This window comes from Acipenser ruthenus, chromosome 47 (genome assembly GCF_902713425.1).
Source record: "Acipenser ruthenus chromosome 47, fAciRut3.2 maternal haplotype, whole genome shotgun sequence".
Lineage (NCBI taxonomy): Eukaryota > Metazoa > Chordata > Actinopteri > Acipenseriformes > Acipenseridae > Acipenser > Acipenser ruthenus.
The window spans coordinates 8,365,649-8,389,838 of record NC_081235.1 but is presented as its reverse complement, the minus strand read 5'-3'; the positions used below and the strand labels follow the sequence as shown (position 1 = coordinate 8,389,838).

Here is a 24,190-nt window from a genome sequence, read left to right as displayed (position 1 = left end):
AAGTATCAATTGTTAATATTTTCCTATAAGAGATACACTGCCAGTATTTTTAAATTGCTAGTTATGTATTTTCTCTTAGCTCAGATCTCTGTCCTGATTACAGTATTGTTACTTCTTTGTCTGTTTTAATGTCAGTGTATTTTAAATTTAAAATGCCCAGACTGTATTTTCCAGACTCCATTTAACTTTTCCATAACTTGATAGCAGATGAATTTGTACCGTCAGAGAGAGAGCGTCATCAGTACTGTACACATTAACTTAGAAATCATTTTGAATTAAGAGCAGGAAGGAAATGCATACTTGTCAAGTTTCCATAAGACTTTTTCTAAAATACCCTCTGGTGGAAAATGATGAGGTATATTCTCCACATTCTTTAAAGGAGAAAAAGTTGAACAAAACAAGAACAAAGAAATAGGAGACGGGTTTAAGAGACTGAATATATCACTTACTTTAGTTGGTTATTTTAACTTTTCAAAAAAATTGGAAAACATGTTAGTCTGGCTTATATAATTAAGTTTTCCAATGTATGCTTTTCCCATGGTCATACTGTGCATTTAATATAGAATCCTTTTTTTTTTCTTTTTGTCGCTGTACCATACTTTGCTATTCTTTACAATGCTTACCTGTGCTTTACCATGCTTACACTTTGCTATGCTTTTACTATGGTCAGCTTTTATAAGGGTAATCGAGCCTTCTTTAGCTGGAAGAGCCATTCAGATTCCCTCGCAGGCAATTGCTTGTAATTACAGAACTAAATCTGCTGTAGGGCTAATTGCATGCATTGTCCCTAGATTGTATTTAAGTCAGGAAATGTTTTTGTTTACACCACTTCAGCCTGTCAGAGTCCTAATTACACTGATAACCCCGCATTAGCATGTGTCAGGAACAGTGCGAGCACAGGGAGGTTGTGTGAAATATGCCTTCCTGCAGTTTCTAACCGTTTAACCCTTAGAAACTCCTTCAAAGGCTTCTTTCCTGTCATTAGATCCGATTCTTCTCCTGTGTTGGCTGACATGCTTACAGCTACTGTAGTACCATGCTTTGATCCCAAAGACACTGCAAAACGACTCAGGGGGTGCAGGTTTAGCAGATTTCCTCAAGGCATGGAAACTGAGACATTTCTTTAACCCGATGTAGTACCAGATAATAATACACGTTTGCTGCCATCTGATCGATTTTAAGTCTGCATTTTATCATTTCTTTTCTGTAGGTTTGTTGTGATGCATTATGCTAGTATAGTATAGCATTCTGGACAGGGTAACCCTGTGGTGATGCACAGCACAGAATGCACTGTATCAATGTGTCGGTGATGGTTTTGCATATTGCTATTGGCTTGAACAGGTTTTCTGTTTCTTACATAGTTGCGATTGATCGTTGCTGCGGTTGCATGACTTGATGTGATTGATCATGCCTAGTGTTGATTTGAATCCTGCCAGACACATTTGGACGCCCACTTTGAAAGTCATGACTGCCAATCACAACCTTCGAGTATGAAAATATCACTAGGGAGGGGAAGCCGAGGTTTCAGCAAGAGACAGGAAATAAAAAACAAGCTCCTGTCCCCGTGATGGCTCTTCACTAACTATATAAATAGAGCTGCGGAGGGAATCACAGCCATTCACTTCGGCACAAAATACCACCGGTTGCTGCTGGTAACCTTACCTTGGTTTCAATGGAAGAAGTGCAGTGCTTAGCAGTTCACAGTACATGGCAAAAAAAATGCAATCCATTGAAAGCCCACCACAAGTTTGTGCAATGTTTGTGCCAAAAAAAAAAAAAAGATTGTGATACAAAATCAATCAGACACTGGCCAGTATTTTCAACTATGGGCAAACTTGCAAGCAATTTGCAGGGTCCAGTGATAATGTTGCTCCTGCTTAGAAGACCAACGATGATGCTGCTCGTGCTTACAAGACCGATTTGTAAAGCCTGTTGTCTTTCTCTCCTTTAAAAGGCAGCTGGGAGTTTGAGTACCTGGCGGATTCTGTTTTTGTCACTACAGTTTAATTGAAGTTTTGTCTAACTGTTCTAGTCTTGAGTGCCGTTTAGCCGGTATTGTATTGCAGAATAACCCTGGCTGATTCCCTGACTGCTGTTTTTTCAACTTGTTTCAAAGTGTTCTTGCGGGCTAATTAATCATTACTATAAAAAGCTCAGCCGCGCTCTACGGGCCAGACAGCTTGTTGTCTTCTTGCCTGGCGACAGGTTGAGATTCCAGAGGGGAACCACATCAAAACTCCAGCCCCTTGCTTCATTAACAATTCCCACAGATGAAGGCTCATCGGCCGGCTGAAAAGCAGGCCTTTAAATAAATAAAAGATTGTAGTGGCTCTTCTTAAGAATCATAATACAGAAGTGCTCTCACACTGCAATGAAAATAACTGAACAAAACCTTTTTTTTTTCCAGTTCTGATATAAAGTCTTGAAACATTGATTCAGGGTCTCCTAACTGCGGGCCTAATTAGTGTTTACTTTTGCCTTAGGAGATCTTGGCATCCCTTTCGAATGCAGTATGCAATAATAAAATAAATTCCAACTGCGGTGCAGGCAGAAGAGTTTGAGTTTGCGGTTTTTCTGACGCAATCCCCATTGTAGTTTATGTAAACCATTTAAGGGGAGCTATGAGGGAGGTCTTTCAGCTCAGATTAAATATTGCGTTTTCCCCGGCCTTAAAAAGAATCTTAAATTACGCCCTGTAAAAACAAGGGGTGTAGAGTCCTGCTTCGACTTGCTGCCTGTGTCCTGCGGCAGAGGAGAAATCAGCATGCTAAAATATACACACTAGCCAGAGTTATCATGGACAAGGTTTGTATTTACTTAGGCCGAAGAGAAAAGGAAAATGCCTTCATGTGAATTGATGTTGGACCACCAGCTTCTTTTACATTTACTTGTTTAAATTACAGGGTTTTTTTTTATATTCCTTGGCAATTCACATCAGATTGTCTTGGGGGTGACTGGCCAGAGTTCTGTAATTACAGTGTAGCCGCTGGTTAGTGGAATCAAATGGTTATTGTGATCAAAACAGAATCACAAGTTATTTTGCTTGTAATATCCCCCTACAGGAAAATATAGCAAGTATGCCATTATAATAGCAAAGAAAACTTTGCCTTTACAACAACATTACCAGTTACAAAATGGATTTTGAACCGATAATGCACAATTACAGTGACCTGGAATGTTTCAGTTACCGGAAATGTTTGTCGTCGGATGGTCACTATAAATATTTTAAAGGATCAATTATAACATCCATTATCTTACCTCTTATTAGCAGTATTATTATCGCTGGTCCACTTTGTGTACTGTTGAAAAATGTTTTGGTTATGTGGTTCAATTTGGATTATGGAACAATATTTAAAAAACAACGGTGTGGAGGAAACGTTGCTGCTACTTCCTGGTACCTAATCACTTCCTGTGTGTTTTTCCCCAATTCAAACATTGGTCAGTGCTGCAGACTTTATAGTCCACTGACTTCTGCTTGTTTTCTTTTTCCCCCCAGGATGAGTTTCATCCCTTCATCGAGGCTCTTCTCCCGCACGTCCGTGCCTTCGCCTACACCTGGTTCAACCTGCAGGCCCGCAAACGCAAGTACTTCAAGAAGCACGAGAAGCGGATGACCAAGGACGAGGAGCGAGCGGTCAAGGACGAGCTCCTCAACGAGAAGCCGGAGGTCAAGCAGAAGTGGGCGTCTCGGCTGCTGGCCAAACTCCGCAAGGACATCCGGCCTGAGTGCCGTGAGGACTTTGTGCTCTCCATCACGGGGAAAAAGACTCCCTGCTGCGTCCTCTCCAACCCCGACCAGAAAGGCAAGATGCGGCGCATCGACTGCCTGCGCCAGGCTGACAAGGTGTGGAGGCTGGACCTGGTCATGGTCATCCTGTTCAAGGGGATCCCACTGGAGAGCACGGACGGGGAGAGGCTTATCAAAGCTGGTCTGTGCACCAACCCCATTCTCTGTGTGCAGCCCCACCACATCAGCGTATCTGTCAAGGAGCTGGACTTATACCTGGCTTACTTTGTACGGGAAAGAGGTAAGGCTTTCTTTTTTTTTTGTACTTCCAGGTGGAGAGATCATATCAATTGACTATTTCTCCTGCTGGCTCTCTGGAGACAGACTGGATGTTTTACAAGGGAAGGAGGTGGACCTGTAGGAGACTGAATATTCAGTCCAGTGTGATCGGAAAAGTCTTTCACCTAAAGAGGTTGATGCTGCAGGGTGAATCGTGTTAATGCTGACCTTATACTGCCTTAGTGATGTGGAATCTGGGATGCATAGCAATATGGAGGACGAAAGTGGTCATGCAGTCACATAACACAGCAGGATATTAGTGGGTTTTTCTCTGGCTAACGCTTCAGAATATGCACTCTTTGTAAAAGTCCTGTCATAAGCCCTGGCCATGTCTGCCAGTTCCATAACTCCTGGCTTACCCCGACCCTTCAAAGCTTGTTGGATCTAGTTGGATGACTGTCTGGGCTCTATAAATAGCCAGTGGGGATGTTGTATGGAAGGGGGTTGGTTTTCCAAGCCAGCGGCAGCTCACTGTACAGAGGTAGGATTTCCAAAGCCAGGCATGAGTAGAATTGGATGCAGCCTTGCAGATCCAGGTTAGACTCAATTCTGGGAGTTTTGTTTCCGCAGAGAGACATGCTGATTCACTTTCCTCTAAGGAATAGGACTGTTCACTTGGACTGTGAGGCTGGCTATAGTAAAGGCATTAATATGATACATATACAGGGACGGAAATAAGACTCCTATTACAGCAGTTTCATCCATTCCAGGTTTTAATACGGTCTTGATTTGCCACAGTGTACATGTAACATGTGTGTCTTATTAAGCTCATAGTAAAACCAGGAATGGATCAAACTGCTATGCAATGGGGGGCCTATTTCCATCCATCCCTGATGTACAATACGATAAAAAATATCAGGCACATCTTAACGTTAACACGTTTAAAATGTGTTGTGATCAAAAACGCACTATTACGACCACCGAATTTAATGTCCAATAATTCAGCCATACAAGTGAAGCAGGGTCAAACGCGATTTAAAGTGGATCTTGACTCACCTGTGTTAGTAAGTTTGAATAGACTGGCCTAAACGTCTGCGTATCTCTTGGTTCAAGTTTTTAATGAGCCCTACAATGTGTCACCTAACACCGGTGAAACCATGTGAAATCTATTTTGGTGATAATTACAGTGACCCTCTTAAGAATTTGAATTGAAGAATTGTTCCTACTGTGAACCAGCGGGCATCTTAATGATAGCTGCTGTAGGTACTTCAAAGCAATTCTTTGTGTTGTTCATACATAGTCTTTAAGCAAGGCTATATTTGAAGTATCAGAGCATTAAGACCACAGACCGATGCTTAAGCTGAATAGGAAAGAATTCTTTTTAGCCATGCTTCCATGTTGTGTAATTCATTTTCAATGAGCACGAGCACGAGTTTTCCAACGCCAAACTGATGAGAGATGTGTTGGAAATTATAATAATGCAATATAACAGGGTGTAGACGAGCGGTTTGAGGAGAGGACCGGGAGCCAGAACATGCTGGTTTCTAATCTCAGCACTGGCCTCTGAGTCACAGTGTGATCTTTGGCAGGCTTCTATCTCTACAGTCTTAGAACTGGGTCTCCTCCTTTAAATTTGTATTAGTTTTCAAAGAACGGGTCCCAGCAAACATGTATTTTTGTTTTGAAGCAAGGTACTGGCGTCACTAAAACAAGGACATTTAATCTAATCACCCAGGGACAGAATATTTTCAACGAGACCCTTAGTGAATGCTAACAGTACTGTGTTTTTGTGTGCGGTCCTTTCGCATTGAGAACGCTCACCTAGCTGAATCCTAGTGATGCAGTAAATTGGAGAGCAGATTAAAGTGACTTTGAACAGGTAGCTGTCATGTAAAGCTTCTGTTCCGGCTGAACAGAGGCAGACTATTCTGAAAGCCCCCCTCCTCCAACACGTGGTGCCAGGATTTCTCCACTGTTACAAAGTATTTCAAAACTTCTGTTTTCAATTAAACAGCTTGGGAGTGCTGCAGGTGGGTGCAGCTCAATGCATGCGGTTGTAAACCGTGAACTGTGACTCAGCACTATTCAAAGAAATGCCCTATGTTGTCACAATGGATCTGGGTAACTCATATCTCTGATCTTGAAAGGCAGTACTAAAAGCCATCTGCCACCTGCTATTTCAAGTGCTGACCATGGCTACATTTTTCATCCTAAAATATATGTTATAAAATCTCCAAAACGTACCTGTCGGTTCGTTTCGAGAGAGCATTCTCAGTGAATTACTCTGCATATTATCACCACATTGAAATGAGGGAGGCCTGAATGTAATTGGAGTCAGTGGGGGTAGGCTTGAATTATTGGCACACTCATGCTAATGTCACTGAAGTGAAATTACAAGGGCTTCTATTAATGACGTGGCTGCTGTCCCAAAATCATGTTAATCCTTAAATATGATTGCTAGGTTATGGTTTGCAGGGTTATTCAATAGTTCAGCTACACACACACTCACTCACTGACTTCTTAATTGCAGGCTCCTCTTACACTGAGGCTAATCAGACTTGCAGCATCGGGAGGTTATAAATGTTCAAGCTCAGCTGTAGCTAAAACAAAAAAGGGCCAGCAAATGGTATTTCTGAAATATGTCAAAACTGTACAGAAAACAAAAGCAAATGTGGATATAGTATTTCCACAGCCCTTAAAGCTGGAATTGACCCAAATGCTTTGGGTTCTAAGTTTGCTGTTAAGGTAAAACTTTTCAGCTAGTTCTATCATCTTGGTACGGATGAGAGAGAGAGAGAGAGAGAGAGAGAGAGAGAGAGAGAGAGAGAGAGAGAGAGAGAGAGAGAGAGAGAGAGAGAGAGAGAGAGAGCGGCTGTGTTGTGGCACTTGTGCCCCTCCCCCTCCCACTGCCTCTCGACCTTGACCCCTAGACGTCTGGGTCGACGAGACCGTCTCCAAGTCACATGACCTCCCTAATAACCAACAAACCCTTGGCTGTAAATACTGGGCTCTGCCGATAAATAGCTCTGGGCTTTTCACTTTCACTGATCACAGGGAGAGAGGGAGGGGAGGGTGGGGGGGGCGGGGGGGGGGGGGGGAGAGCAAGACTCTTAAAGGCACAGAATCCTATTCTTACCGAAATGCAAATAAAAGTGTTCAAGGGGTTGTTTTGACCTGAACCGTTGTCAAACATATGCAGGGCAAATATAGGTGTTAGCCTTGGTGCTAGTGCTCCATATATACAATGAAATGCTTGCAGATAGAAGTTGCACTGATATATACAATGTCATGGAGGTGCTTAATGTGATGGCTTTTCAGATTGCAAACACCCCCAGTATGTTAAAGTTGAAATGTTTAGGAAATGAAACAGAGCCTACCACCCCTAACTGGAATCTCTTTTTTTTTTCTGGATGCTACAGTACATGGTGTTTTGTTTTTTTTCAGGCACTGTTTGTAGTTCTTTCTGATTTCGGCCTTTTTTGTTATTTGTGAAAAGTCCAATTACTGAACTACAGGAAACCCTTTTTAATGTGGATATTCTCCAGAGGGATAGCTTACAGGACACATTGGGAATCTGCACCATGGTTAATGTCATGGCATCCTTTTAATGAATTTATTTTTAAACCAACCCCTCCCCCAACACTTTAAAACAGACCACAACATTGTAATAAAACTTTACAGCACAGAATATACAGTAACCACCCAAATTCAACTGAAACTTCAAAGTTAAGTTTTATAGATCACATATTTAAATTGCCTTTAAATGAACCTGTCTGTGTTATTAGTAACATTTTAATGTATTCTTCTTTCATTTGTGTTCGATAAACATTAACTCCTTCAATTGAAACAAGAAAACTAAACCTAGCGGCCACGCCTCCCTCCTGCTTGGACTGATTGTGACTCGCCCTGAGATCTGAATAAATAATCCAGCTGGACTTGTTTTACTGCGTCTGCTAAATTGGTCACTTAAAAGGGGAGCTTGCCTGCTCCCTGTAAGGCTTCCTGTGCTCAGTATTACACAGTCTCCACTGCTATAGCCATTACCATGCTGCGGAGATGGGTATATCCACACAAACACTCAGCAGTCCTCTTAGCCCGAGTCCTTATTTCTCAGCCCTCTTTTTATGCTGCTGTACACACTGTTGGAAATATTTACTTGTTCATTATATATTGTCGTTTTAATCAGCTTGGCTGACGTTTCTTTTGTTTTAATTAAAAAAAAGAAATTGGAATTCCCTTTTTCGTTGATTTTTTTCGTTGAAGACATTTTAAAGAAATCGTCTGCGGTGTGCTCAATTATTTACCGGAAGCAAACTAAACCGACTGCCAGGTTCCTAAATGCAGTGCAACAAGTAGTGCATCTATTTTCACTGGGAACTACACATTACACGACAGTGGGTACATTTCATGGAAAACCGCGCCAAATGTAAAAGCCTTGTACAGGAGTTAAGATAACAAGGCTGTTTCAACCTAAACCAAGTTGCTCTTGCACAACATTTTTGTTTTGCTTCCCTGAGCTACAGCAGAGCTTGCAGACAACATTCATAACCTCCTACTGATGCAGGCGGTACCAGGAGGGGAGGGGGGGGCTGCCTGCCTGGAGGTTAAACACATATTCTAAAGGAAAGAGATATCAACCTTTCCAGTGGTCCTAAAAACAGATTATAAGGAATATCAGCCTTCACCCTCCACTGATTACTTAAAAGTAATGCCAATGAGAATGATACCTGATTTGCTACACCCTCCCCCTGTCCCAGTAGCGGTGGTAAAGCCCGGCTCTGAGTTTTCCGCAGAGAGTGAGACAGTAAGGTCGCGGGTGAAAGTCAAAGACATTGCAGTGTTACTGTAATCAATCTCACAGATCGATGCAATGTGACCAGCCAGGCAGAACAGAGGGATTCTGCTGACTAAATGGTCTGTGCTAGAAGATTTTGTAGGGGAGTGGGGGAGGAAGGAAGGGAGGGGCGGGGGGAGGCATGGATCTGCAGAAACTAGAAGGAGAGAGAAAGATATCTTGTAACTCTGCTGTCAATTCCCATATCCCTCAGCAGTGTGAGGAGCTCATTTCATTCTAGGGTTCCAGGGGCTCACACTTACAGGCCTCAGATTCAGTTTCATTAACAGCAGGGCTATCCCTTTAGCCTCTGCTGTAGTACCAAATAACTAAACAAGCCGCTTTAGGATAGCGTGTATTTTTTATTTAGTACTTCTGCACCATTAATGCCTCTTCCTGCCTTCAGTTTGTCTCTGCCAATTGTGTGTTAAACGGTACCCAATTATCAGTACTGCTCCTAAACCGACACTCGTTTGGATGTGAACCCAGACCCTCAGGATTGAATGGTTTTAGTGTTGTAACCAGCAGTGAGAAGTCTTAGCCAGCTTCCCGAACCTGTGTTTTAGTTTTTCAAATACAAAGAAATTGACCAAAACGGTTTGGCATAGTGTGCAGGATCCTCAGTGATTTTAGTGTTGCAAAAAAGTTTGATATCTGATTTTTCTTGTAAAAATCATAACCTGGTTGGAGGTACCACTAATGAGCTTGTTTGCAGAAGTCCAGCACAGTTTGAAAATAACATTTCTTACGGACAAAACCGCAGGGGAAAAAAAAAGTTGTTTTCAGCAACAAAACGTGTCTACAGCAGTGGCACTGATGATCCCGTTTAGTTTTAGGTGGCTGGCATAGATGAAAGAATCTTTCAATCATTAATAATAATAATAATAATAATAATAATAATAATAATAATAATAATAATAATAATAATAATTATATAAAACAAATTGTACATAGTTTTCTATAGGACGACCCTATGAGTAGGTTGGCTAGCTAATTGGCCATTCCATAAAACATTAGTTCATTGATACAAGTCAAGCCCAAGACATTTTGATGATCTTTGTCAAAGGATATACCCATCACCCAGGAAAACCTAGGGCTTGCCATCAGTCCGACATCACTGACGTACCCTTTCCTGGGATTGCTGTAATATTCTCTTGAGTGTCTGTACTGTACTGCAGCTGTTCTCTATCAGTAAGACCGCTGTGCAGTGCCGGAGACGACGCTGCAAGCTTCTCCCAGACACCGCACGCAGCCCTTGCTCCTGCAGCACTGTAAAGTCTCCACATCCGTTTAGCACGGCCCCTCGGAACAAGAGCGTGATTGTGTGGAGTGAGGGAGACCCGGACCGTGGCTTCTTTTCAGCCTGTTGAGTCTATTATTTCAAAGGCAACCCCCGTGGGATAAACAGACAGGATTACTGTTTCATTTCGGTCACAGTTACAAACACTCCACTGACAACTACCCAGAGCTACAGGGGAGACTCCTTTCTAGCACAGATTACTTGGGCAGCAGTAGCGTTGGTGGAGGGGGGCTGCTGACAATGAGCAGCCCCTGGAGATAGGGAGAGAGGTGGGCAGCTTCCTACAGTCACCCCCTTCACTCACATCTCCAGGATGGATCCCAGGACAGTATTACTCACCCCTGTTTACGTTTCTAATTAGGTTTATTCAATTTTTCGATTTAACAGATAATGATTAAGCCCAGTAACCAATTAGTAATATTCAAATGTGGTTAAATTAGATACCTATTATATAGATGTATACCTACCTTGATAGCATGCCTAAAATGTTTTGTCAAACTAATGTATTCTGTTTTACAATCTGAAATACTAAAACGTTTTGACCAGTGCTCTTTTTTTTTAGCGTCTTTAAAAAAGTCTTCTTGTTGAAACGTTTGTAATTTAATGTATTAAGTTTCTTTCAGTGTTTCTAAATTTAGCACTGTTTAGTGTTTAATAGCTATGGATTATATTTTACAATGCAGTATATGATTTATTTTGTGACTAGTTTGTAAAATAGGCAAGTGTTTATGCCTAGTTTACAGAGTTGGCAGTACTTACTGCATGTTTTGCATCGTAGGCAAAAAATAAAATAAAATTGCAAAACCCATTAAATAAATTACACAAGAATAAAAAAAACAAGGCAGATTACTGACATGTTTTATTTTTTGTCTTCTGGCATGTATAACTGTTTAGGCATTGATCACCTCAATTTGAACTTACACTGTTCTTCTTAATCTCATTTCAAGACTGTTATTCTTGTAAAAGGTCAGAATAATTTTCTCCAGTACTTTTAACGAGAAATCATTTCTTATCTCGCTCCGAATAAAGAATGGTGCTGGTTATAATTATTTGAGATAACGATTCTTAGTGCAGGAAAACTCCTTTTTCTTTGTAAGTACAGCATCTTTGGCAGCGTGTCCTGGAATAACCATGGCTTTTGAAACTCTGCAGTCCACAATCATTGTGGGGATCACTGCGTCGATTTCTCCAGGTTACTGATCCAGTCGTGTGTTATCCCAATAATATATTTTTTCCTGTCATGCCTTTGTAGCACCCGGGAGGGGCACTCGTTCTTTTCGATCCGTCAGGCAGAATACCAGAGTGAAATAAACTAAGACCACAACAACATGCAGGGCAAAGAACATTGTTTTATTAATTACAGGTGGTTAACTATATTTAACAAACAGGTCAAGCCTAGAATCCACAGTCACGGCATGGGGGTTTGCACTGTTCAGTAAAAACAATGCATGTTAATTATAATTCAAAACAAAGTGCCGTGCTGCTCGAGACAATGGTGGAGACGTGGCTTATTAAAAACAAGAATAAAACCAATACTTTAAAAATTCCCAGTCTCCAGCTCTCCTCTAAAACCCCATTGCCTTTAAAATACATATTTCTAAAACAGTTACACACACACACACACGGAGGGAGACAGGAAACACAGCAGGAGCCTTTCTCTCAACGTCGGCAGCTGTTTCTGGCTGTGCATCCAACCTCCGCTGCAGACAAACCCTGGTTCACGTCACACTGGACCAAAAACAACCCCCCACCTATGGGGGCTGAGAACAGGAGAGCACCAACGTGCCGGTGAGATCTGTGCAAATCTAAACGTGAATATACTACAGTAGCAAAATCAAACGTGCTAAACAGAAACCACACAAAACTGCTCTCTTGTCTTACATCGCTAGGTAATCTTTTTAAAAAGCTAATTAAAATGCTTGGTGATTTTATTTGTGCTCCAGTGAAACTGTGTTTGCAGTCTAGCCTTTGTCTTTGGTTACGGCCTGATGACATTGAGATCAGCTGAAGTCTGGGCTGCCAGTGAAATACTGTTGTGCTGAGAGAGAGAGTGAGAGAGAGTGAGAGAGAGAGAGAGAGAGGAGAGAGAGTGAGAGAGAGTGAGAGTGAGAGAGAGAGAGAGAGAGAGAGAGAGAGAGAGAGAGAGAGAGAGAGAGAGAGGAGAGAGAAGGCCTCTTTCGTTATTTGATTTCTACCAGGAGATATTTGCTTAGCTGCAGAGCTGTCAAGCTTTTCAAACAGGGGAGATTTAAACAAATAGGATGGTGAAGTCTCTATTGGATAGGGATGGGAAGCTGGAAAAAAAAAAAAAAAACGAAAGTCTAGAATTGTCATTTTAGGTTTTAACACTGATCAAACAAAAAGAAATGGCACTGGTGTTAATCTTCTAAACACTAAAAGTGATCTTTTTGAAGTTGGAAGTTTCACCATTTATGGAACTACTGTCCCCTAGGGTTTAAATGAATTTGTTGCAGCCACTTTCTTTCATGTTTTTCACGTTAATTGAGTCCTGTGGAGACCCACTTGTGCCATGTTGTTCATTTTAAGGTAATTATTTTCTGCTTTGCATCCATTTCTGAATATCAACACTAGGCTACATTTAAACAATATAATTTTTTAGTCTCATAGTGCTAAACAGCATATTGGAGAGTTGTTTTTAAAGATGAAGAAATGGATTTAAAGTACGAAAAAAAAATGCCTTAAGAATTTGCAAACTTGCAAAAGCGGGCCTACTTATAGGATTTTATACACACTGAGAAATAAGAATGTGGCAAAATTCATTTCTTAGCTCTACCCTATCGTGGTTCTATTAAAGGTGAAACAACTTCCATAGTAAATATTTCATCCCATCTTGTAGGCCCTTGTCCTTTTACAGCTTAGTGGTGAGGGCTTACTATACTGTACCTGAGGCCCAGGCTGGCTGTACTGAAGCTGGGCCACAGCTGGACTGGTGACTGAGGCTCTGGGGGCCTGTCACGTACAGTATGAAGCATTGCTTCTGCATTCTCCACAGCTCTGGCAGCCGCTGATGTGCTGGGCTGTTTTAAAAAGAAGCTTTCCAGAAATGAGTCAGGCTTCCTTGACAGCACTTGAAAACATAAACATCCCGGCGCAGCTCCACTCAGCGAAGATGGCCCTCTCCGTGTTGTTGTTGTGTTTTGCTTATGGCTTTTTTCCCCCCCTTTGTAAAGGTTTACCATGGCGATTATTGCACTTTTCCCAGACGTTTCACCAAAATCTCAATGCCTTTATGTTCCGTTAGGATTGTTTAGACAAATTTAGCAAACGAAGTACATCTGTAAATCTCTTCTTAATAGATGTTCAAGCCTTTGAAAATGAATGTAAAAGCACTGCCTAAACAGGACACACAGGTTTTATTTCCAAAAGAATCATACTATTAACCCTTTCATGCATGAAATATTGACAATAGCTGAATAAAAGTAGTTTTGGCCACATAATAAATATATTTTTAAGTAAAAAAACTTTTTTTGTTTCACTAATTTATATGGGAGAAAAAATGGCATCTTCATATGAGGCTGTCATGCATTTGCATCTTCCATATGTCCCCATATATCTAAAGTCTAGAAGACATTATTATTATTTATTTCTTAGCAATTGTTACAAGATATTACATTATTTTTACATACAATTATATTATTTTTTACACATTATTTTTACATACAATTACCCATTTATACAGTTGGGTTTTTACTGGAGCAATCTAGGTAAAGTACCTTGCTCAAGAGTACAGCAGCAGTGTCCTCTATCTGGGATTGAACCCACGACCCTCCGGTCAAGAGTCCAGAGCCCTAACCGCTGCTCCACACTGCTGCCCCAGTGCCATGCATGAAAGGGTTAAAGTTCAGTGCAGTCACTGTTGCAGAGATATAGCACATCCTTGTAAGCTAACGGAAGATGACATGGCAGTCAAGTCTGTACCTCTGGTAATGTCACATCGGTGCTATGGGCAGCCGGCAAGCAGATAACCATTGGGAATTATTTTGTGGGAATGCAGTGTGCCTGACTGGAATTTCCTTTTTAAATAAGGAGCGAGGCCATCCCAATAAATCAACAATCGGAACCTGTAATCTTAGAGTGCTAATCTGAACTTAAAAGGAAAACCAGTGTTTACTGGAAGGGGACCAGTGACCCCAGTACAAGCTCTGTAATCCTGGCTGGTTCGTCTTTTGATTTCAGCCCGGTGGGTTTGACAGGACCCTGCAGCTGGGAACAATCTAGGGTGATGACCTCATCTGCCGTGGCCTCTGAAACAGGGGGCCGCCTTTTGTGGTGGGAGGAGTGGGATCGTGCCAAACCCCTTGCTATTTATAGAGGCCAAGGACCAATTGCAGTCTTTAAGTGCGCTCCTTTGCCTGTCTAACTCAATCAAATTCACAGGGATCAAAATAAATTACTGGAAGCATGGCTGCTTTTTTTTTTCAAAGGAAATTCTGATTCGCTTTGTTATTTTTGTATTGGGTTGCAGTATATATTAATATTCTTTCTGTCCTTTATAGGTTTTTATGTAAAAATGAATATGCATGCACATCGACATGTATTTTAATGAGATCATATATATCATAAGGTATTTATTATAACATTTTGGAGTATCCATTTTAACAGTATCTTGGAGCTCTGTTATAGTTAGGAAGCATGTGTTTAAAAACTGAATCTGCCTCGGAAGCAATTTCATATACTGAGATGCAATGGTAACCAATGCACACTGCTAATCCACTGCAATGTTACAATATTTGTACAAATACAAATACAAATTTGAGCCCGATTAGGATTCTTACTGGCAAATCAGAGGAATGTAACAAAATGTCTACTTTCACCGCGGTGTGGTTTTTTTGTTGTTGTTTGTGATTTGCCTTTATTTCAGTTTAACAGTTAAGGGTCCCGATTCAGAATTGTTGTTAAAAAAGGGGTTCCTCAAATAAAGTTTGAGTGTCCCAACAGAGACTTCAGCTTCTCTTGAAGGAGCTGCAGAAAAAGGAGGTCTGTCTCTTTAAGAATCCTCCGATGTTTACATTTCTTTTGGCAGTTTAAAAGGCTGGACTCTTCCTTCCACTCTCTCTCTCTCTCTCTGTCTCTCTCTCTCTCTCTCTCTCACACGCGCACACACAGATTTCCTGCGTTAATTTCCTGTACTGTACATTACAGTCAGTCATCCTCACTGAACTCGCTTCAGCAAGCAGGGAGACTCTCAACTTCAGAACCGGGAAACTTCCATTTATCTGCTCGTCCCAGACGACCTCTCTGGGGAAGTAAAACAATGAAACAGAGAGACCCGGGTCAGCTGGGGCAAGCTGACATCTGCCACAACAGAAGCACAGATACACAGAGTGCGGGCTTGAACTTGTACTGCTGGTGGTGGTGTCTTCTCCTTTTAAGACATTTAATCACATAAACAAAGGCTTCATCTTCAATCACTTTAATTAAATTCTGATCCCAGGCTTGTTTGGAGCTTTCAATGAGTAATTGCAATTGAGGTTATTGAGCGCAGTTAATAATAGAGCACGAAACCGAAACCTTAAAATTCAAATCTCGAACCATACCAATCCTTAATGAGGTTCGGCTGTGTATCTGGGTATCATGGCGTAGGGGTTTGGAGTGATGGGGAAAGGGGAAGAGAGAGACGAACACGTGACTGTTCTTTGCTGCTAGTTACACCACTAGACTCCTTATTGGTCAGAACTCTGAGCCAATGACGTGCAGGGAAATGCCCTGAACCTATTCCCAAATACCTTGACCCCCGCCCCCCCCCCGCCCCCCCCCCCCCCCCCCCCAGCATAAACCAAACTGAATTAACTCAATATTGGATATCAGTCCCAATAGTGGATCAACACATACAGTAATACAAATCTTTAAACACACAGTCATAAAACCAGAATACAACTATAGAAACATTTTACTTCTGAAGTATTTTTAAATACTTGAACAAAACACTACACTGAAGGAATATACCTAAATATTTTCTCTACCGGACCTATACAGGTTAATTTAGTTTTAAGCACGGTTCCTGTAACTATTGAATTATGCTGAGACACCCCAGACTTAGAGATCAGACATCCAAAAGTCTTCTACTTGTTAGGTCATTGCTAGGCTGAAGTCCAACATGAAGACCATTTTAAGACATGACTTTTGGAAGGACATCCGCGGTTAAAGCCGGAGTAGTTCAATAAATACCAATGAGCAAGGATTTCCTGTGGAAAAAACTGATAGGGTTTATTCCAGTCTTTTCTTTGAAGGTGTGTTGCCAGAGTCACTGCTCTGGACTTCAAAGCAGAAGCTTGCTGTTATTTTTGAATGTGCAGGGCTCCAGCCACTCTTCTCTTCCAAAGCTTGAGTTGCTGTGGGTGTCCCTAGGGGAGTCTGAACTCTGCCTGGACGTATTCCTTTGTCTTCTGCCAGCTTGCAGGTCTAGTATTTTGCTGATCGTGCATATGTGTGGTTTGTTATGGGGGTGGTTGTTATGGTTTTATTAGCTTTTTCCCCAGTAGATTATAAAGTGGAAAAATGTAAGAAAAAATACAAAAAATAACAGAGACGATAAAAGCATACACCCACCACAAGGATCAGGGGGCATGGGAATGCTTTCACAATTGAGATCCCCTGTGCTTGTGACTGACAGGGTGCTCTCTCGCTGTTCTGCAGGGCTTTACTGTTTATACACAGCCTTAACTGGAAACCAGACTCCCATCCATTATTAATAAGGAGAGAGAGAGAGAGAGAGAGAGAGAGAGAGAGAGAGAGAGAGAGAGAGAGAGAGAGAGAGAGAGAGAGAGGCGTGGGACTGCCAGCTCTCAAAGAAAGTTTGGAGACAGGTGTTTACAGAAGTTTACAGCATTATTATTTACTGTCGTTGCATGACCTCTGTAAGATAATAAGACGTGTTTGAAGATATTCTGGGCAGGATAATGCACAGGGAATTAAATCTCAAGTCAGTCAATGAGTACCTATTGCAGGGCTTCCCAGCCCTCATCCAGGAGAATCCATGTGTCTGCTGGTTTTCATTCCAACTGAGCTCTCAATTATTTATTTATTTATTTATTTGCATTTTTATAGTGCCTTTAACCAAGGCGCTTTACAAATTTAAACGAAATGGTACAGTCAGGAGTACTGGGTGAAGAAAGAAGGTAAGTTATTGGGCGAGGGCGGATAGCAAGATTGGATAGCAACCAAGCAAGCTGATATACGGGCATCCAGCTCGGGGGTAAAGGAGGGGAATGAAAAGAAAATCTGGGTGTTGTCAGCAAAGAAATGATGGGGGAAATGACTTAACAAGACCCTGAATTGAACTAATTTTTATGAATTGAACTAATCATTTTTAAAGTCGCAGGGTTCAAGTTATGAATAAAATGTTATAGTTAACTTGAAATCTGCAACTGTTTAAGAGTTGAAAACAAGTAAAAAGGTTTAATTAAGCAATATATTAGTTCAGTTAAGGGTCTAGTTAAGTAATTGAGAGTTCAGCTGGAATGAAAACCAGCAGACACATGGCTTCCCCAGGACCAGGGTTGGGAAGCCCTGCTATTGTATATGTAGAAAGTGCTTTGCATTGTTTTCTGTGTTGAATTGACAGATTCGTTCAGTCTGGTTGCCGTTATTAAACCGTTCATAACCAAAGATCATAAAGAGAGTTTAAAAATAAAAGCCGAGAATCATCGGATTTGCTGTGCTGTCGGAGGTCAAGTCAGTTCAGTCGTCTGCCTGGAGTATTCCCGGAATTATCCGGTGGGGATCCAGGACATTTATCTTACTGGCTCAGATTATCCGGGGATCAGTTTTTGCCATCAGCTGTTTGATATTCTGGAGCCCTGTTTCTGAGTTAATTTCACATCCAGCGGCTTTTCATTTGTTTCAGAGGAAAAGCCAAATCAAAATTAAATTCCAGCAGATGAGCAATCGCAAGGGTCGAGGCAGAAAAATACATCATGTGATGCCCGCTGCCGCGTCTCAAAAACTGGAAAGAAGTCGAAGAGGTATTGAGCAGCTGTAGGGAATTCAATTCCCCAGTCACATAGCTGATTTAACAGGGTTGTAGGTGCAGCTACAGAGGCGCTCAAGACAGAAAGTGTATGGGCCTGTACATAATAACTGAGGTACAGTCAGCTCAGAGGTTTGCAGCCAGATTTAGAGATCTCCTGATCCCATGATCCCCTGTGCATTTTTTATAGCAATGGAAGCTTGCGTATTGTGGCAGCGGTGGGATATGTAGCCTGCCTGGACAGAAGGTTTAAACTTGAAATTAAGAAAGGGAACAGGAAAGACTCCAAAACTGAGAGAGAAGGAGCTGAAGACCAAAACGAAGAAGGTTAAACTTACCATTGTTTAACGTGAATTAAAGAGGCTTTTAGCCAATAACATTTGACATTGGACTTTCTGGTTTGCTTTTAGAAAAAATTGCAATATGACTTAAATATGAACTCAATATGAAATTGAATGAGTACTTAGTTAATATATAAGTTATGCTTAGATTTTATTTTAAGCTCCCTTACGACCAAATGTTTGCCATGGTAAATGTAGCTAGAAGCTTCCCTTCCTTCTCCTAAGCTTATATTAAACAGGCATTGAGTTGTGGTTTAGCATTAGCATGTGTTTACCACATTTTTCCTTCTGCTTATTTTTATATATAATTTATAATGAATTTCTCTCCAACCTGAAACATTTCCACATGCCTAAACAATACTGGTTTCACAGGCATACCAATAAAGCACGATTCAAGTTGAATTTCATAGCAGGAGCGAGAGAGGAGAACAATCTTTCATCTCTGTTTAGTTTCTCATGAATAAAAGATGAGAGGGAATTTATCTGAACTGCACCTGTCACTGGCTCAATAAGATATGCTCATTCCCGCACAAATTTGGCAGAAGACTTGTTGTCTAATGGACCACGCTGATGCCAGGCTGGCAATGTGCCTGCTTTGATTAAATAGTTCAGTCAAGTAGGAGGCGGGCTGGGGTTGGGAGGCAAGGGTGTAGTGAGAGATACCCTGGGGTCTGCCTCGCACCTGTCACACAGAGAGTTCATCGTTTGCTACAATGAAAAGCCTAACTGGGCTAATGTATAGTTCGTATGAATGTGAAAGCTTATTCTCCCAGTATAGGTACACCTGGGTCATCCCTAGAGGGAATGCCAACCAGCTCCCTCTGAATGTGTAGCTCCATTGTCTAGGAACTGGCTGCGTGGCACGGCTCTGCCTGCCTGCCTGCCTCCCTACCTCCCTCACCCCCTCGCTCAGCTTCTCTGGGTCACACACACAACCCTCTGAGAGACAAGCAGCTGTCTGTTTGCCCTTCGGAGCTTTGCCAAGCCCGGCAGCTGGTAGCGCTGGTGGCATTAAGAAGATGACATTACCACTGATGGCACGCTTGGCCCCCAGCCCAAATGAAAGGGAAAAAGCGTGAGAGAGAGCGAGAGAGAGAGAGAGAGAGAGAGAGAGAGAGAGAGAGAGAGAGAGAATGGGTAATTACATGGCTGCTTTGGGCCCCAGATTTTCCCAATTCATTAAAGCTGATTAAAACCCGCTCCTGTACATCTGTGTTCAAGTAGCAGCTGTCTAATGACAGACAAATCCTCTAAATAATTACAAGTTAAGAGGTTGCCCCCCTTTGAGTCCTGTATGTTTTGCAGGACTAGTTTCATGTCCTGTTCTATATTTACTGGATGCTCTGGCATCCAGTAAATAAATCCTCTGGTATTCTCCTGTATTTATTTTAGCACCTTATTAGTTTATCGACGGTTACAATGTGTTGCTATGGCTGCTGTTTAGAATGAGATTTTGCAAAAACATAAATATTTCTGATTCCTGCTGAGTAAGAACTGTGGAGGTATCTGGCTTATTATTACTATTGTAAGTCATGTTGCTATTGGAACCTACTAGCAACATCTACACTTACTGTATAATTCCGCAGAGAGTGTCGATCTCGCACTCAGAATGTCACTGACAAAGCATTCTGAACTTTTAAACCACAGCGGGTTCTGTATATGTGTTATTTATTGGTTTTGTTGTTATCAGCTGGTCAGAGCTGGTGGTTTGCTGGTTTTCAGCTGGTCATCCTGTTTCATGAGCTGGTTAATCTGGTCCAAGATAAAACCGGTCCATTAAAATCCCTTTATTAGAAAATAGTATGCCATGGTCGGGTTCTGCTTCTATAAAAACAAGCTACCCCTTACAACAGCACAGTTTGTTTGTCTGGCAAAAAAAAAAATATATATATATATATATATATATATATATATATATATATATATATATATATATATATATATTTTTCATTGCCACCCACTTTATTCACAGTATAGAAACCACAATGGGAAAACCAGACCACCATGTTTAATTTTGTCACATCAACACAGTTGAAACAAATACCCTGGGACCTTCGAGTGATTTCAAGCAGACTTAAAAAAAAAAAGCTTATTTTTTTTATCTGCAAAGCAGTCATTTAAGTATAAGAGAGCTCGTATTTAAGTATACAGCTTGATGCATGAGATTGGAGAGGAACAGTCTGGAGGTTCAGACCTCTTAAACTGCTGGTGAATGATGGTTCACTGCTCCCTGCGATTGCCAGGAGACTGGATTCCGTGCTCCTCGAGCTGTAGCGGGCAGGGGAGCTGGGGGAGGGCTCTCCCTGCCTTCTTTCTTCTTAACAGGCTCTCTCAACATACCAGCTGGTACCAGTCGCTTGCAGTCTACGGGGTGTGATATGTATGCAAAAACAATATTAATAAAACCTAGCAGTGGTGTCTCTAAACTCAGATTAGCTCTTACAGAAACAGGTAAAAAAAAAAAAAATTGCAGGGCTTGCCCAGAAACTGCACTGTGAACTTCATGAAGTTTTGGTGTGCCTTAAAGAGACCACTCTTACAGTAAAGGGGTTATTGCGCTGTTGAAATACTGTCCACTCAAGATTCGTGATTGTCACAAGACATGGTTTTAAAATAACGAGACAACCGCGTTCAAAGGGCTTGCAGTGGCACGTCAGTAACTGTATATTGTGTAAACACTGGAGGCAATGGTAGCACCAATGTGACGAGGTACTGACGTTGGTGATAATTGAGTTTGAGAGTAGATATTATTACACTTGGATTAACACAGAAAAAAAAAAAACTCTCTTTCAGTCTATAACCTGGATTAATTGATGGCACAAAAACTCTTTCAACAAGGCTATGGAAGATACTGCTCTATGCCGGATATTGTGGAAACTTTAGTCATGTAATGTTTCCTGTAAATTTCCACTTAGACCTGAAGAATGGTCTTTTGAAGTTTGAAAGTGCTTATATCTAGATAAATAGTCAACTCGCCTATTGTAACCATCGCCTCTTTGTTAGCATTTTCATATTCTGACATGCCAATAGTATCACAATGTGAAGCACACAGCGCTGGTCAGTCGCTGTACCACCTGACAGTGTGCTCCTCCTGTCTGATCTGAACTTGTTCTAAACTACTGTGTTGCCAGCGCTGTGGTGGGCTGATCGTTCTGCTAGGGTAAAGGGGTCCAATACGTAATTCGTAAGGCAACAGTTAGTACAGTTTGATCCACTGACGTTACAGGGCCACATGACAAAATGTGAAAAGCTGAGACCTTCTGAAGTGCAATGAGATCTGCGTACCCTAGTACTGGTCACATTGTAATGCACAGCTGGAATCGAACCCGTGACCCAGGAGGGGGTGTCATCTCCACTCCACTGACTCATTCAGGCTTTGACATTACGGAATTCAGGTGAGCGAGAGAGCGAGAGAGAGCTATTGTGCTACAATGTTACCCCCCCCCCCCCCCCTTCCCCTATTCCCAGGCACCCTCCTCAACGAGCTCCTAAAGTGAGCTATAGGATAAGGGAACTGCAGCCTGAGGGAACATTGTGTGCAGCTTCTTTGCAGCATTAATTGTGTGTGACAGATGATATCTGCAGACCATAAACAACAGCGATAGGTTCTTGGCAGTGCGGTGGCGGCAGCAGTGAGTGCAGCTGGTGGGGAGCAGATGGAGCAAGCAGGAGAGCTGCTGGCTTGGAGAGAGGCAGCCCAGATTGGGGAGCTCAGCCTGTTTCTCATGTTGTTTTTGGGGGCCGCGCTGGCTTGACTGCCCAATATGAGACTGCTTCCTAAAGTAGCGACAAGGACCAGAGTAGATGTCCTTTTGTCTGAGAAGAGAAAGGGGCCGGAGATGACCACATTTGATCCGCCTGAGCGAGGTGACTAGGCGGCACATATATGCATCTCGGTATTGGGTTAGACAGTAATGAAATCTTCAGTTGTACGTTATCGTCCAAAAAATGATCACGGTTATTCAACATCATGTTTTAGCTCTGTCCTCTTATACTGTAACACTGACAGAAGGGGGGACTACAAAAGAACAACGGCCATTAAGAAACCTGAATTTGATATTTAAAATAAATATTTAATTTGCATGACAAAGTGTTTTTTTTTTTGTACCACAGCTCTGATTTTGTCATAGCTGGTGGCTCGTTGTTTTTGCAAAGGAGCATGGGGGATAGAGTTCTCAAGAACTACAACTCCCAGCAGTCTTTGTAACTCCCAATTTTCAATAAGCACCTCATTTCAAGGTATTCACTCTTAGTCCTTCAATTATAGTATTGTATTACATTCTGCAGTGTGCGTTATAACTGCTTTAGTTGTACGTTTATTGCTGTAGTTTGGTTATGGAAACTAGGGAGTTAAATGTTGCCTATGCATCTATGCCAGTTTAGAAGATGACATTCATTTGTGGCTTTAGATAGAAAAAAAAAAGTACCAGTACAGTGTTCTGGTTCACTGAAACCCAGGGCTAGCCTTTTCATTAGCAGTGTATTTATGGCGCCATTTCTGGTTGGCTCTTTGGCTCTGCAGTACAATAATTGCAAGTGTCTTCTTAAAACTGCTGAAACGTGAAGCCCACACAGAATATTTTGTTATGCTTTATTTTCCGTCTTTAAGTTTTAAAAGCGAATGTATTTTTTTTTCCCTGTCTTTTCTGTGTCCTGCGGTTTTCACTCAGTCAGGAGTGAAAAAGAACACGATTCCCGGCTCTGGGTTTAAACAGAGATATTTCCATACCCTGGCAGCTGTATTTAAAGAAGTGGAGTAACTCACAAGCCAGAGGGCTCACTGGTTAGCTATCACTTGGTGACAAAAAAATCAGACATTCCTAAATTTCAACACCTAGTACTTACAGAAATGCAAATCTAAAATGAGCAATCCCTGAAGCAAGCTGTCTGCTTGTGTGTCTGTTATTTCCCTTCTAAAAGCGAACCATAGTACCAGCAATGTGTGATACAGCACAGGGAAAGCTCGGCAAAGCCTTTATAAAGGAGTTCTGAATATCGTGTCCAATTCAAGAGGATGGAGGCGACGGAAAGACCTGCCTGGTTGCTCAGTGTAAAGCCCCTCGGCTCAGTGGGGAAGTGAGAGATGATGTGTTAAGTGGTGAGTCCTCTTAATGAAGACATGTAAGAGGTGTGAGACACACAGTCAGGGGATAAGGAGATGAGACTGGGGGGCAGAAGGACTGTGATTAAACTCTCACACATGGACCACATTACTGATATCATCTTTAATTTGTTTATTAACCCATAGTGGCCTTGGTACTTGGATTAGATAATATCTGGACCTGTTCTGGGTGTCTAGATGAGAATAATAGTATGCCTTTAATATTATTAATATTACAATATGAAATAGCTTTGACATTGCTTTTTGGTGCCGGTACTGACTGATTGTTAAAGTTACCTGTGTTCTGTGTAACTAACGATGCAGATTTGTGCTTCTCAACAAGTTCTTTGTGTAAAATAAATAAGTAAAGGCCTGTGTTGCTGCTCAGTATTCAGTTACAGTGCCCCTATGCCTTGACCTGAGAATCCGGTACATGACAGCGCAGCAGTTAAATAACCCAGATATCTCAGCTAAATGTAGACCAAGGACGAAGATTACATTTACTTTAATGCGTGGGATTCAAGAATTATCACAGTATAATTGTGCCTGATCCCAGGTGGAATGAATGACGTTTTCTTTAGTTCTGGGTCTGTTTTTATCATCTAAACCATGATCTTA

The 24,190-nt window shown here is 41.6% G+C and overlaps 1 protein-coding gene across 5 annotated transcripts in view; it reads left to right on the top strand.

The window, feature by feature from the left end:
- The window catches only part of LOC117401466 (nuclear factor 1 C-type), a 95,774-nt gene that overhangs the window by 19,895 nt on the left and 51,689 nt on the right, over window positions 1-24,190 (top strand). For all 5 annotated transcript variants that reach the window (XM_059013981.1, XM_059013982.1, XM_059013979.1 and 2 more), the window contains exon 2: window positions 3,497-4,028. In XM_059013981.1, coding sequence (XP_058869964.1) covers window positions 3,497-4,028 — 532 coding nt within the window. The remainder of the gene's footprint in view (window positions 1-3,496; window positions 4,029-24,190) is intronic.